The sequence below is a fragment of the Urocitellus parryii genome, chromosome 2, assembly GCF_045843805.1.
Source record: "Urocitellus parryii isolate mUroPar1 chromosome 2, mUroPar1.hap1, whole genome shotgun sequence".
Taxonomy (NCBI): domain Eukaryota; kingdom Metazoa; phylum Chordata; class Mammalia; order Rodentia; family Sciuridae; genus Urocitellus; species Urocitellus parryii.
Genome location: NC_135532.1, coordinates 105965268 through 105982424, shown reverse-complemented (window position 1 = coordinate 105982424; position 17157 = coordinate 105965268). Strand labels below are relative to the sequence as shown.

Here is a 17157-nt window from a genome sequence, read left to right as displayed (position 1 = left end):
TCCTTAGCAGTACTTCTGTGTACTACAATACACACTGTCTGTTCTGGTTTTAATGCACGAGTTGGTAAAATAAGGAATGCTTAATCAAAGGGATTACTAGCGGAGCAGTGCTGATCCATGCAGTATTTAAAGTTGGATAAATTTTTTTCAAGACCTTTACTCTTGAACTGCAGACCAAAAAAAAAAAAATATCTTAATGTTCCAAATCTATAGATTATTGATAGGAACCATTATTACAGGCAAAGAATTATGTTCAGTCTAACAAAAATGATCATTATCAATGCAATCATGAGAACAGGGCAAAGTAAAAATGTTTTAAAAGGGAGATCACTCTTTTCTTATCTTCGAAACATAATGGCTGAATAAAGTTGTACAAATTTGGCATTAATAGTAACTATCATCAAGTATAAACCCAAAGAATTTTAAGTTGCCAAAGTATATAAAGGGCAGGAAAAAAGAAGTGATTTTATAGTTCTACTTTCAACCTAGAGCTCACTGTGAAGACCCACTTCTGACAGGAGGAAAAGTCAACAGATTCACAGGAAATAAGAACTTTTTGATTCTCTGTAACAGTCTGTAGTCCTCTTGGCAACCATGACAACAAAATTTGGTTTCTTTGGGTTTTTTGTTTAAGGAAAACCATAAAGACAGAAGGAAAACATGGAAATAAATAATGATTTAATTTTTTAAAATGCCCTGGTTATTTTCAATCTGTTCATTTTTAACTGTAATGATCTTTACTATTTAAATAAATCAACATTATTGCTCTGGGGAATGAAACTATATCAGACCTTTAATAGTTCTTCATAGCTGAAAAGAATAAAGCTTTTATCCACTTTATCCAAATGTCAAAAATAGAGCTAAAAATGGCAGACTTTACCTGGACATTGAAAAATACTACTATACACAAGAAGAAAGGGCTGAAGTCCCCATTCAACATTAGCAATCACCCAAGTTCTCTCTTAGAAAAAACTTCTTACCCAAATGTGAAATTTAATCCATCATTTTTTTCCTTTAAAAATTTTAGGGTTGGGGCTAGGGTTGGGGCTCAGTGGTAGAGCACTCGCCTAGCATGTGTGAGGCACTGGGTTCAATCTCAGCACCATGTAAAAAAATAAATAAATAAAAATTTAGGGTTCATTGGGCTATATAGCCCTTGACTTCAAGTCTTAGCATTATTCTTCTGGTTTGTAAACATTTTTCTTCAGTTTTAGCATATTAAGTTAAACAAACAAACAAACAAAAAAGAACCCTGTACACATTACTAATAAATATTTCATTCGTGGTTTTAAATTTCAACCATAAAAAAACTATTATAGTTGCTCTCAAAATCAAATGCCAGGCAATCTCAATCATTTGAAACATAGCCATTGATCCAGCCACAACTTAACACACACACACACACACACACACACAAACTTTTACTGAGTTGTCACAAATAACTTCGTGGGCATTACTGCCCAGAAGAAACAGGTATAGGTATAAGCATGCAGCCCTAGAGTTGTCTAAATAATGAATATCTGGCTTTCCCAAGTATCCTTCAGATCTTTACTGCATAAGGGAATAGCTAGGTTAAAATCAACAAAGGGGAGGGGGGTTGGCTAGTGAATAAATAAAATAGCAGTGTAGCGAAATCACTTTCAATACACAACAGTCTGAAGACATATGACATAGCGACAAACATGTTAATAGTTTCAGAGATTATGAAACAAAGTAAAATGATTACATTCTCAATTATTCCAATTTATGGTATTATAGTTAAATTATATTCAGATATACTACTTAGTAAAGGATATTTATATTATGTATCTCAATGCTTAAAAGGATAAGCTTCAGCTATAAAATATTTATTTGTATAAAAATGTCATGTAAATAAGGAGTTACCATTGATTTGTTCTGTACAAACAATGTTATTTGATAAATAGTGGCTGTTATGAAGGAAAGTATTTTAAATTCTTTTCAAAATATATATAAGAATACAAAATATCCTTGCTAGTTGTTTCCCAATTTCTCAGACATCTGACAATTCCTTATTAAAATAGCTTCAATACAAATGTCATTATGTATTTATGAGGTCCCTATCTTCCTTCTCACTTTAGAGTTTGTCTTTCAACAATTCCCATACTCTTTCCTCTAAACTTGGAGTAAGAAGCTAGTTATTTCCTTTCCAAACCTAATTTTCCAACTTAGTATCCTATTTAATGTTCTCCAATCATCTATAACACCATGGTACTCCATTGGTAAAAATACTGGTTCCAGGCTGGGCGTGGTAGTGCTTGCCTGTAATCCCAGTGGCTTGGGAGGCTGAGGTAGGAGGATTTCGAGTTCAAAGCCAGCCTCAGCAAAAGCAAGGCACTAAGCAACTCAGTGAGATCCTGTCTCTAAATAAAATACAAAATAAGGCTGATGATGTGGCTCAGTGGCCAAGTGCCTCTGGTTCAATCCCTGGAATGTGCAACCTGCCCACCCCTCAAAAAAAATACTGGTTCCAGCTCCCACCTCTCACAACTTTAAATTGTTCCTTATTTTTTGCTAACTTAACTTGATCTTATCTCTTATCAAGAAGATAAGATAAAAATCTTCACCTGTGACTGCTGGGAACAGCTTGATAGTCCTCAAATAGATAAGGCTAAAACCATAAAAGCAGAAGTCATTTTCCTTTGCACCAAGCCTGATTTATCAACTTGCTAGTTTTCTTTCATCCTTCTTTCAGTCATCCAGGTTTAAGATTTTCAAGTAATCTTCAACTCCTCCTTTCTCCCCTCCAGATTTAAACACTCAAGAAATCTTTCAATTCTTCTTTCATAGATCTCTAATATCTGTCTTGTCTTACTTCTTCTTGTAATAACTATTCTTCTTAGAGCCACTTTTCTAGTTTAGTTTTAACATCTTCACATCTGAATTACTACATAACTGCTCATGCAGGCTACACCCTTCTCCACTTTTCTAATCTATACTAAATTCAATCACTAGATTTAACTTTCTAAAATACTACTGGACACATAGCATACCCTTCTTTAAAATCACTTAATAATACCCCACTATCTATTACATAAAACTCAGGTTCCTCAGTCTAGGATAAAAGGCCTTTTTCATCAGTTTTTCTTTTAGTTACTTTTCCTGATAATTCCCTTTACTTTGCAACCCAAATATTTTGTTCCAAAAAGCTGTCTCAAGAATATACATTGCACATATCTTTATTTATGTCCTTCTATACATCTTTTGTTCCTTATCCACCTAGAAATATTTGAAAGTAGATTAGGGTAATAGGTAAGAGCACAGACTTCGGAGCCAGAACTTAAGCTCAAATACCAGGTCTATCATATACAATAACTTTGGGCAAGTTAATCTTTCTGAGCCTCAGTTTCCTCCTCTATAAGTCAGGGATAATGGTAGTATCTACCTCCTGGGGCTGTTGAGAGGATTAAGTAAGTGAATATACATAAGGTTACTCATGGTATAGTGCTACATAAGTGTTAGCAACACTAATATTTCAAGGCTAAGCTCAACTGATACTCTTCCAATGAAACACTACTTAATGATAGCCTCCATACATAGTGATCATTGTCTTTCCTATATTTCTAAAATATTTATATTGAGCCTCAAGGGTTTAAGTATAAAATAGATTTTCTCAAGAATGGCACTATTGATATTTGGGGTCAGGATTTTTTTTCTTGTGGTAGCTGTCCTCTGTGGTGGAGTATGTTCAGCAACATCCTAAACTTTGCCCACTAAATACCACTAGTAATCTGCCCCCCAATTGTGAAACTAAAAATATCTCCAGACATTGCCAAGTGTTCCTTGGCAAAATCATTTGGTTGAAAACCATTGATATAACACAAGATAAGCACAAGAAAGCATTTTGTAACTGTAAAACAACATATAAAAATAAAGCATTATTACCACTCAACACTTATCAAATACATCTTTGTATTATTTAGTTGATTTATAATTCATATGCACTTTGTCTAATTCATTTGAAGATACTTTAGTGCAGAATCCATAGTTTGCTTATTCATTTTCACAATCACACACAAGCAAAGGCCTTGAACTTTTGTTGACTGATAGAATGAGAATGAGGTAACCTCAAGAGGAGATAGTGAACTGGAAAGAGCATGGGATTTGTAGTCAGAAGAGTAAATTCAAATCTTAGTTTTGCGTTTAGTAATTTTAGAACTTTGGGCATTTCATTAAAGTCTATGAGCCTCAGTTTTCTGATCTATAAAAGATTCCATTTATATAAGTTAACTGTGATGTTTGAATATGATCAAGAATGTGAAAGAAACATGTATGAAGTACAGAATCATTATATACATATATCCATATATGTAAAAACACAAAATTATTAAACCATAATACCTCTTTATCCAGAATTATCAGGGACTGAATTTCTTTATATCTTTATTTTCTAGATAACTGAAGCTTATGCCTTTAAGTGTTCAACTAAAATTGAAACCATTTTGATGGAAATCTTCTGCTTTTATAAGTACTACATAAATATATTCTTCTTTCTTCTAAAACAATAGGTACTGAATATAATTTAACTTTTTCTTGCTGAGTCTATGCCATTGTTATAAACTTTATCATTCTAATACATAGTTCCTCTCAGAGATGATCAGAAATGTAATGCTATTGACCTCTTTATAAAATATCCCAGAAGAACCATGTCTCATTTTGTTCCACTGTAGTTCTAGTGCCCCCTTTCTATTGCCCCTTGAATTCTCTCTGGATTGGAAAACTAAGAATTAAGTCTGTTGACATGGAATCTACAATGAGAAAAAAAAAATAGATTTTGAACAGGGGCTCCAGAAGTATTCATATAATTAAACTTAATTTAGAAACTTCATCACACCTACTCTGGCTAGTCAGAGGTATTTATTTATTCTTTCTTATTCCTAGTTGTATTCTGGATAGCTGAAGTTCCTGGGTAAGCAATTTCTGTACTCTACAAATATATATGTAGACATAGTACCATGTTAGAATAGATAAAATAGAGATTATACAGAATATCTATGTGCCTTTAGAAAACATGCTGTGAGTGCTTTCTGATGCCACTTAAAAAGTATATCTATGTATGCTCGTTAAGGGAAAAAAAGAGCCAAAATCCATGTGCTAAGTCCCATCCGAAGCAAACCAAAAAAGGAAAGGAAAATATATTATTATTAAATTTCCTTTCAGCATCTCTAAACTGAATTCTTCAAAATTTACATACATGCCTACTTTTGTACCTGAACTGATATGAGACAAACAGAAAGGTGTCTTTTTTCAGTTAAAAAAAAAAATCTTCATTTTCATACATAAGTAAACATTACATTTCAAACAAAGAGTAAACCAGTCTATTTCATTCACATGATTGTAAATAACATGGGGCACATAAAAACTTATCCTCCTAACACTTCAGAACATTTGTCCTATATATAGGTAAATAATAAAATAGGATTGATACAGGTAATAAAAACAAAATCATCTTTAATGATTCATGTTAATATAGCTCTATGGGATGTAGGGGAAAATGAGAGTTAAGATGAAAAAGACAAACCAATTCAAAAAATTATTCTTCATAAAATGTCATTTTTTTATTTCTTTAAACTACTTAGTGGCTTAAACACAAACAGTGAAAAAGAAAGGTAGAAAATAAAAAGAAGAAAGTAAACTAGAAGGAAAGGTAAAAACATGGTATAGCTAACATTTCTTAGAAGCTACTGGATAAAATTATCTAGCCTTGTACCTGACAACCGTAGTCCAAAAGAAGCTGCAGTATATCCAAGTTTTCGTTTTCAATAGTTATGGTAACAGCATTTCTCCCAAGCACATCTACGCAATTTATGTTCAAGTCACCTGAACTGTTTTCCTCCAAAATCTTTTTAACCATATAATAGTCACCTAAATAACAATATACAAACATAATTTAATATCCAAGAAATATAAGAATGACTGTAAAGAATAATTTAGCTTGTAGAATTAAAAGATTTAAAATATCTAAACTCATTTTAGTATAAGAAAGTGTGCACAGAAAATGTGAACATTTCCTAGGTAAAAATTTACATCTTGATAAAATAACAATCACACCAATAGCAAATGTAAAATGTAAGTAAAAAAATTTTTTATTGTGCAGTATGAAATAAAAATTATTAGTTTAAAATTCTGACCTGGATGGTTATAAGGAAAGAAGCTTGTAGAAGATATGTAAAACAATTTAGCAAAGAACGCCCCAAAATAGAGATTGGCAGCTAGAAAAATAAGTTTAAAAGAATAAGTTTTATAGCTCAAATTTATATACACATTTACTCATACATCACAATGGTTAAAAATGAGATTCAGTAATAATTAGAAATATAACAAAGAGTTTTTATAGGGAAAGCATACTTTTGAAAAAGCAGTATGAATATATAAGTATGGTGTATGTATAGAAAGAGGTAAAACTGCCTGAAAATCCTCTCCTCCCATCTCACTCACACACACACACTCACACACACACACACACACACACCCTTCAATGATGAAACTTTTAAATGACCAGGCAACATTGAGATCACAAAACTTAAAGCAGGACTAGAACTACTGCTTGATCTGTCAGAAGCAGGTAGACTGCCTTCTAACTGATGGTAGCCTACAACAAAACAGTTAACCCATGTGGAAAAATGAGAATAATTCTTTTCACCGAGGGCCTATTTTATGTATACATAAAAGGAATTAGGAAACTTAAAATATACAGCAGGATTGGGGCAAGAAATCAAAAGAGGAATGCTAATTAGAGAAAGAAAGCAAGAGGGTTGCTTATTGTTTCATTTTACTTTTTAAAAAATAGTCTTTTAGTTGTCAATGGACCTTTATTTTATTTATTTACATGTGGTGCTGAGAATTGAACCCAGTACCTCATCTGTGCTAGGTAAGCACTCTGCCACTGAGCCACAATTACAGTGCCTCATTTTACTTTATTTATGAATAAACTATTTAGGTGACTTGTAAATATAGTCTGTTTCTTTAAATACCTATGAATAAGAAACAGAGAAGCATTACAATTAGAGTAGAAATCAGAAGAAAAAAGAAATGTGATTCTATGATACAGAAAGAGAAAAGACTTAGGGACTGGGTGAATAAGAAAGGTAACAGATTTTGTTTTAATTTCAAATAAAATTTGCTGTCACTTTTAATCTATGATCTTACAGTTCCCACATATTAAAAACAAGTTAAAGAGTAGTTTTCTTGAAAATATATTTCTTTAATTCACTCCAGAATAAAACTAATCACAAAAGAGTATTTTCCCCATGTTACTACAAATTAATATTTAGGCACTAAAGCTCCATTACAGAAACAGTAGACACAAAGTTATGCTCTTAGTCACAAGTTGAATCAATAGGGATCAAACAAACAAACCAGTAAATATATTTCACCATTACTGGAAAATAACATTTTAAAACCTTATCTCAGATGAATTTATGTCAATGTCTTAATAACAGGAAAATGTAACTAAGAAATAAAAGTTCAGCTGTATTTCCTTGTTATCACTCTGTGTCTAGGTGAGGTTTATTACTTCTACTTGGGACTCACTAAGCTTTCTAAAGAGAAGAATTTCTGTCCTTCATTAATTCTTCAATGTTTTCAGCCATTATCTTTTTAAATATTGCTTCATTTCCAAAGTTTATGTTTCCAAGTCATTTAAGATGGACTGCATGTTAAAGGAGAAGAATAGTTTTAACTTTAGGATGAGTGTATACATAAAAGAAGTTGGGAAACTTAAAATACACAGCAAGAAGCTAGTTAACACAGCAAGGGATACAATTCAACATGACTGTGTTTATAAGAAAATATATTTTGCATTTCTATTTTAAACAGAAATTGCTTTCAAGAGTGACATTCATCTTTTGTTTTTTAAAAACTTATAGAAGGAAATGCAACATAGTTTGTTTAGTGTTTTGACTTGATGGTTGTCAAAGAATTCAGTGAAGGAAAAGGCTTTCTTCAATCCATTCCATAGGGAATATGCCAATTCAACAGCAAGTCATCTTGGTCCCCTCTCCAAAGTATCACACATACTCATCTACATATCCCCATCCATTATCTTTCTTGTACATGTCACTCATCCATTATCTTTCTTCTGGACAAGGAAATGGCCTCTTAACTGATACATCTGCTGAAAAAGATTCTCTCCTTGACCAAAGTCAAGCTTCTCTGGGATCTCTTCTCCACGAAGTCTCAACCTTGGCCTATAAAGCCTTGAAGGAAACAGTAACAAAGTCACTGTGATCCTTAGTGCCTGCCTAAGGAAACTCATGGGTGCCAAAAGAATTTAGTATTTGTTCCAGCCAACAGTTACCTGAACAGGACCCCTGTTCCCAGCTGTGGTGAGAAGTCTACTGAGCCCCCATACATGCACTTGTCTATTCCTTGAGTCTCTCTTTAAAACACCTAATCACTTTTGAGCAACTGAACTTGAGTTAAATGCACACTGGAATCTCGTCCTAGAGAAGTTTTATATTATTTTAATAATACTTTACATTCCATTATGGGGATCCACAAACTTGTTCTGAAAAAGGGCCAGATAGTATATATACTAGGCTCTGGGGCCAGGACATCCTAATCACAATGACTCAAGCAGGCACCTTTAGCACAAAAGCAGCCATAGATCATATGTAAACATATTAATGTGGATATGTTCAACTTTGTTTATAAACGCTGAAATTTGGATTTCACAGAATTTTCATGTGATATAAAATAATTCTTTAAATTTAAAAAAAATAACTATATGAAATGTAAAAGCCAATCTAGTTCACAGGCCTTACAAAACAGGTGGCTCTGTCCTGTGGGCCACAGTTTGCCATATCTTGCATTGCCCCTGTTCTAGCTTTTCAATCCATTCCTTTTAAAACTTCAAAGCATATCAAGCTTTCAGTCCTCCTGATTTTCTATCATGTTATTGCCTACAAAGCCCTATAAGACCAGTGCCACTCTCCTGCTCACCCACTATGATCATTCTGGACCATTGTTTTACAAACTACAGTTTGCAAACCATTAGTAGTCATGAAATCAGTGTAGTGAATCCCAACTGGGAATTTAAAAAAAATAAAATAGTGGGGCTGGGGATGTGGCTCAAGCGGTAGCGCGCTTGCCTGGCATGCGTGCAGCCCGGGTTCAATCCTCAGCATCACATACAAACAAAAAAGATGTTGTGTCTGCCAAAAACTAAAAAATAAATATTAAAATTCTCCCTCTCTCTCTCTTTAAAAAATAAAATAGTACATAAAATACCAGAGAAATCTCATGGATCCTTTGTACAAATTCACTTTGCCCAACTGTGATAAACCCTTGAGCAATACAATGAAGAAATGTTACAATACTGATTGAGAACAGGTGATTACAACTTTCTTCACTGGCATCTCATTTGATTTTCTGGTATTAAGATGTTAAATTTCTAGTTGAAAGATCACCCCAATTGGAGGAGGGGCACAGCCGCCGCCTGCGCCTGCAAGGTAGGCAAACCTGCAAACTGGAAAACAGGCCCAGCGGCCCGCCAGCGTGGTAGACAGATCACCCCTATTGGAGGAGGGGCCCAGCCACTGCCCACAAGGTAGGCAGACCACGCGAGTCGGAGAAGGGGCCCAGCGGCCCGCTGGCATGATAGACAGATCATCCCAATTGGAGGAGGAGCACAGCCGCCTCCCGCGCCTGCAAGGGAGACTTTGCAACTATACAAGAGCAATATAAATATATAGGGGGAAAATTCAATAACACAAGAGTTTCACCAAGCAGAAAGAAACTTGAGCAGTATGAAAAGACAAGGAAAGAAAGGACCACAAGCAATGCAGGTCAACTCAACTTTAGAAGAGGTAATAGCTGCAGCAGATGGAATGTCAGATAAAGAATTCAGGATATACATGCTTCAGATGATCTGGAGTCTCAAGGAAGACATTACACAGCAAAATCAGACAATGAAAGATCACTTCAACAATGAATTACATAAACAAATCCAAGAAGCAAAAGATCAACTCTACAGGGAGATAGAGGTTATAAAAAACAAACAAACAGAAATCCTAGAAATGCAGGAAGCAATAAACCAACTTAAAAACTCAAATGAGAATACTACCAGCAGAGTAGAACACTTAGAAGACAGAACATCACACAATGAAGACAAAGTATTTCAACTTGAAAAGAACATAGACAGCTCAGGGAGACTCTTAAGAAACCATGAGCAGAACATCCAAGAAATATGGGATAACATAAAGAGACCAAATTTAAGAGTCATTGGGATACAGGAAGGTATAGAGGTCCAAACCAAAGGAATGAGCAATCTGTTCAACAAAATAATACGAGAAAACTTCCCAGACTTGAAGAATGAAACAGAATCCCAAATCCTAGAAGCCTACAGGATGCCAAATGTGCAAAATCATAAGAAATCCACACCTAGACACATTATAATGAAGATGCCCAACATACAGAATAAGGAGAGAATTTTAAAAGCTACAAGAGAAAGGAAGCAGATTACACTTAGGGGTAAACCAATCAGGATAACAGCTGATCTTTCAACACAGACTCTGAAAGCTAGAGGATCCTGGAACAACATATTTCAAACGCTGAAAGAAAATGGGTTCCAACCAAGAATTGTGTATCCAGCAAAATTAAGCTTCAGGATGGAAAATGAAATTAAAACCTTCCATGATAAACAAACGTTAAAAGAATTTGCAGCTAGAAAACCATCTCTTCAAAACATCTTCAGCAAAACATTACAGGAAGAGGAAATGGAAAATAACAATGAAAACCAACAGTGGGAGGTAGTACAGTAAAGGGAAAAAATAATCAAAGAGGAAAAACAAACCATGTTAAGTAACATAAATAAACAAATATGGCTGGAAGAACAATCCATATCTCAATAATAACCCTAAATGTTAATGGCTTAAACTCACCAATTAAGAGACACAGGCTAGTAGAATGGATCAAAAAAAAAAAAAAAGATCCAACAATATGCTGCCTACAGGAGACGCATTTGATAGGAAAAGACATACACAGACTGAAGGGGAAAGGTTGGGAAAAATCATATCACTCATATGGACTTTGGAAACAAGCAGGAGTGTCCATACTCATATCAAATAAAATAGATTTCAAGCCAAAGTTAATCAAAAGGGATAAAGAGGGACACTACATACTGCTCAAGGGAACCATACACCAACAAGACATAACAATCATAAATATATATGCCCCAAACAATGGTGCAGCTATGTTCATCAAACAAACTCTTCTCAAGTTCAAGAGTCTAATAGACCACCATACAATAATTATGGGAGACTTCAACACACCTCTCTTACCACTGGACAGATCTTCCAAACAAAAGTTGAATAAAGAAACTATAGAACTCAATAATACAATTAATAACCTAGACTTAATTGACATATATAGAATATACCACTCAAAATCAAGCAGTTACACTTTTTTCTCAGCAGCACATGGATCCTTCTCAAACATAGCTCATATATTATGTCACAGGGCAACTCTTAGACATTATAAAGGAGTAGAGATAATACCATGCATCTTATCTGATCATAATGCAATGAAACTGGAACGATAAAAGAAGGAAGGGAAAATAATGCATCACTTGGAGAATGAACAATAGGTTACTGAATGATCAATGGGTTATAGAAGACATCAAGGAGGAAATTAAAAAATTCTTAGAGATAAATGAAACCACAGACACAACATATTGGAATCTATGGGACACAATGAAAGCAGTTCTAAGAGGAAAATTCATTGCTTGGAGTCCATTCCTTAAAAAAAGAAAAAAACAACAAATAAATGATCTCACACTTCATCTCAAAATCCTAGAAAAAGGAGAGCAAAACAACAGCAAAAGAAGTAGAAGGCAAGAAATAATTAAAATCAGAGCTGAAATTAATGAAATCGAAACAAAAGAAACAATTGAAAAAATTGACAAAACTAAAAGTTGTTTCTTTGAAAAAATAAATAAGATCAACAGACCCGTAGCCATGCTAACAAAGAGAAGAAGAGAGAGAACTCAAATTACTAGCATACGGGATGAAAAAGGCAATATCAAAACAGACACTTCAGAAATACAGAAGATAATTAGAAATTATTTTGAATCCTTATACTCCAATAAAATAGAAGATAGTGAAGGCATCGATAAATTTCTTAAGTCATATGATCTGCCCAGATTGAGTCAGGAGGATATAGACAAGCTAAACAGACCAATATCAATTGAGGAAATAGAAGAAGCCATCAAAAGACTACCAACTAAGAAAAGCCCAGGACTGGATGGGTATACAGCAGAGTTTTACAAAACCTTTAAAGAAGAACTAATACCAATACTTTTCAAGCTATTTCAGGAAACAGAAAAAGAGGAAGAACTTCCAAATTCATTCTACGAGGCCAACATCACCCTGATTCCTAAACCAGACAAAGACACTTCAAAGAAAGAAAACTACAGACCAATATCTCTAGTGAACCTAGATGCAAAAATCCTCAATAAAATTCTGGCGAATCGGATTCAAAAACATATCAAAAAAATTGTGCACCATGATCAAGTAGGATTCATCCCTGGGATGCAAGGCTGGTTCAATATACGGAAATTAATAAATGTTATTCACCACATCAATAGACTTAAAGATAAGAACCATATGATCATCTCGATAGACGCAGAAAAAGCATTCGACAAAGTACAGCATCCCTTTATGTTCAAAACTCTAGAAAAACTAGGGATAACAGGAACATATCTCAATATTGTAAAAGCTATCTATGCTAAGCCTCAGGCTAGCATCATTCTGAACGGAGAAAAATTGAAGGCATTCCCTCTAAAATCTGGAACAAGACAGGGATGCCCTCTCTTACCACTTCTATTCAATATAGTTCTTGAAACACTAGCCAGAGCAATTAGACAGACAAAAGAAATTAAAGGCAGAAAAATAGGAAAAGAAGAACTTAAATTATCACTATTTGCAGATGACATGATTCTATACCTAGCAGACCCAAAAGGGTCTACATAGAAACTATTAGAGCTAATAAATGAATTCAGCAAAGTGGCAGGATATAAAATCAACACGCATAAATCAAAGGCATTCCTGTATATCAGCGAGCGACAAATCTTCTGAAATGGAAATGAGGACAACCACTCCATTCACAATATCCTCAAAAAAAATAAAATACTTGGGAATCAGCCTAACAAAAGAGGTGAAAGACTTATACAATGAAAACTACAGAATCCTAAAGAGAGAAATAGAAGAAGATCTTAGAAGATGAAAAAATATACCCTGTTCATGGATAGGCAGAACTAACATCATCAAACTGGCGATATTACCAAAAGTTCTCTATAGGTTTAATGCAATGCCAATCAAAATCCCATCGGCATTTCTTGTAGAAATAGATAAAGCAATCATGAAATTCATATGGAAAAATAAAAGACCCAGAATAGCAAAAACAACTCTAAGCAGGAAGTGTGAATCAGGCGGTATAATGATACCAGACTTCAAACTATACTACAGAGCAATAGTAACAAAAACAGCATGGTACTGGTACCAAAACAGGCGGGTGGACCAATGGTACAGAATAGAGGACACAGAGACCAATCCACAAAATTACAACTATCTTATATTTGATAAAGGAGCTAAAAGCATGCAATGGAGGAAGGATAGCATCTTCAACAAATGGTGCTGAGAAAACTGGAAATCCATATACAACAAAATGAAACTGAATCCCTTTCTCTCGCCATGCACAAAAGTTAACTCAAAATGGATCAAGGAGCTTGATATCAAATCAGAGACACTGCATCTGATAGAAGAAAAAGTTGGCTATGATCTACATACTGTGGGGTCGGGCTCCAAATTCCTCAATAGGACACCCATAGCACAAGAGTTAATAACTAGAATCAACAAATGGGACTTACTCAAACTAAAAAGTTTTTTCACAGCAAGAGAAGCAATAAGAGAGATAAATAGGGAGCCTACATCCTGGGAACAAATCTTTACTCCTCACACTTCAGATAGAGCCCTAATATCCAGAGTATACAAAGAACTCAAAAAATTAAACAATAAGAAAACAAATAACCCAATCAACAAATGGGCCAAGGACCTGAACAGACACTTCTCAGAGGAGGACATACAATCAATCAACAAGTACATGAAAAAATGCTCACCATCTCTAGCAGTCAGAGAAATGCAAATCAAAACTACCCTAAGATACTATCTCACTCCAGTAAGATTGGCAGCCATTATGAAGTCAAACAACAACAAGTGCTGGCGAGGATGTGGGGAAAAGGGTACACTTGTACATTGCTGGTGGGACTGCAAATTGGTGCGGCCAATTTGGAAAGCAGTATGGAGATTTCTTGGAAAGCTGGGAATGGAACCACCATTTGACCCAGCTCGGTCTATTCCCTAAAGACCTAAAAAGTGCATACTACAGGGACACTGCTACATCGATGTTCATAGCAGCACAATTCACAATAGCAAGACTGTGGAACCAACCTAGATGCCCTTCAATAGACGAATGGATAAAAAAAAAAAAAATGTGGCATTTATACACAATGGAGTATTACTCTGCATTAAAAAATGACAAAATCATGGAATTTGCAGGGAAATGGATGGCATTAGAGCAGATTATGCTAAGTGAAGCTAGCCAATCCCTAAAAAACAAATGCCAAATGTCTTCTTTGATATAAGGAGAGTAACTAAGAACAGAGTAGGGAGGAAGAGCATGAGAAGAAGATTAACATTAAACAGAGAGGTGGGAGGGAAAGGGAGAGAGAAGGGAAATTGCATGGAAATAGAAGGAGACCCTCATGGTTATACAGAATTACATACAAGAGGAAGTGAGGGGAAAGGGGAAAAAAACAAGGGGGAGAAATGAATTACAGTAGATGGGGTAGACAGAGAAGATGGGAGGGGAGGGGAGGGGAGGGGGGATAGTAGAGGATAGGAAAGGCAGCAGAATACAACAGACACTAGTATGGCAATATGTAAATCAGTGGATGTGTAACCAATGTGATTCTGCAATCTGTTTACGGGGTAAAAATGGGAGTTCATAACCCACTTGAATCAAAGTGTGAAATATGATATGTCAAGAACTATGTAATGTTTTGAACAACCAACAATAAAAATTTTTAAAAAAATAAGTAAATAAAACTAAACAAATAAAGCCAAAAAAAATGTTGGGGATGTAGCTCAGTGGTAGAGTACTCTAAATTCAATACAATCTCTAGAGGAGGAGGAGGAGGAGGAGAAAGAGGAGGAGGGGGGGGGAGAAAGAAAAGCAAGAAATTTAAAATAATTTTGTTTACATTTTCATGATTGTATGGTGATTTTTTTTAAATTTTGGGTTGTTTCAATCAAAATGTAAACAAAAGGGCTGGGGATGTAGCTCGAGCAGTAGCCAGCTCGCTGGCATGCGTGTGGCCCGGGGTTTGATCCTCAGCACCACGTACAAAGATGTTGTATGTTGTATCTGCCAATAACTGAAAAATAAATGTTAAAGTTCCCTCTCAAAAAAAAAAAGATGTTAAATTTGACTGTTACTGAAATGGGACCATTAATGTTGATCAGTTTTAATTTTATATAAACCAAATTTAAGTTAGCAGTAAAGTGTGGGATAATTTTATCTGTTGAAAAATTTGTAAAGGGGCTAAGGTTGTGGCTCAGCTGTAGAGTGTTTGCCTAGAACATGCAAGGCACTGGGTTCCATCCTCAGCACCACATAAAAATAAATAAATAAATAAAGGTATTGTGTCCAACCACAACTAAAAAAAAAAAAAAACATTTAAATCTTTTCAAACCAAGTTTCTACAACAAACTGAGTATGGCAATTACATGCTAATTGAAATATTTCTAATTGTGCTTAAAATAGACTTTATTAAGAGGAACATGTTTTGGCATTAAAAGAAATTCTACTGGATCTCTAAGTATTATTGGTGGTGCTGGAATTCTTTTAGTCTTGATCATTCATTTGGGTTCCTAAAAATAACTCCTATCACTTCTTTATTACTTTTGAAGTTCTTATTACCTATTAAATTACTAACACTAGATCTTAAACTTCTCAGTATCACTAAATTTGATAGAATCAGCTGTAAAGAAGATATTTCTTTTTAGGCTACAACACTTATTCAATTAATTGCCTCTTTTAACACCCTTTGATTTTGAAATACAGAAATTATAAGGGTTTGGCTTGCTTATCTATTTATCCATCTATCTATGTATTCATCAGTCAATCCTATTTATCTATTAGTACCCAAGAGATTGCTCTACACTAGAAATATCCTACCTTCCAAATCGCATATAAGCCATTTAAGTTGAATTAAGCACGTGCTACTTCCCTTCAGTCAGATCTATTATACACAAAATATTTTTTTCTTTGTACTGCTCCTCCCTTAGCACAAGAGATCATCTTCCTAAAGGAAAAAAAATCTTAAAACATAGGAATGTGGTCAGTAATTTATTGATAACACTTTTCCAATGCCTTAACACAATTAGGAATATGCTAAGAGGACTTTGATGACATAGAAAAGAGAAGCAAAGTAAAAATAATATTAAGAAATATACTTGTAGTATCACTGCAAAGAAATGTCAGTATATACAACTGTGAGACAGCTAATTGCTCAATGAATCTGTTATAGATGAATTGTCCATCAAGACACTGGTGAAGTGAGTCATTTTTTTGTTAAAATAACATTATTTTATTAAGATAACCATACCTGATGGCAACATTTCCTAAGTAGTACATCTAAAACTTTGGTGATTTGAAAAGCTTTCCTATACAAAATTCCAAAGTGCTACACTTGAGGACAATTTGAGAAATATTTGTAGAATGATGCCTAAGGTACCCTCTTACCTCTCCTTTCTGCAAAGTATTCTTCTCTCACAGCACATACCTCTCTACACTAGGTGCTGCCTGCCAACATAAAACTTCTCACCAATACCCAGTTCTCTGCAGTTTTCTCTCCCACCACCCTCCTACCTCACATTTAAAATCTCTTCTCAAATAGCTAAAATAAAAAGTCCCATTAAATATATAAGGTGTTAATTAAACTCAGCTTTTATCATTTCACCAGAAATATTGCACATTTTAAAAGTATCCATAGTCCAGCGGTACACACAATTTATGTAGGAAGGCCATCATTGAAGTATTCTTCCTCATAACCCAGAAAACATATTACAAATGTGACAG

General features: G+C 34.5%; 1 protein-coding gene across 1 annotated transcript in view; it reads right to left on the bottom strand.

Moving 5' to 3' along the window:
- The window catches only part of Trpc1 (transient receptor potential cation channel subfamily C member 1), a 91591-nt gene that overhangs the window by 70882 nt on the left and 3552 nt on the right, over window positions 1–17157 (bottom strand). Inside the window, exon 2 of the mRNA XM_026385030.2 lies at window positions 5729–5883. Within this exon, the coding sequence (XP_026240815.1) occupies window positions 5729–5883 (155 nt within the window). The remainder of the gene's footprint in view (window positions 1–5728; window positions 5884–17157) is intronic.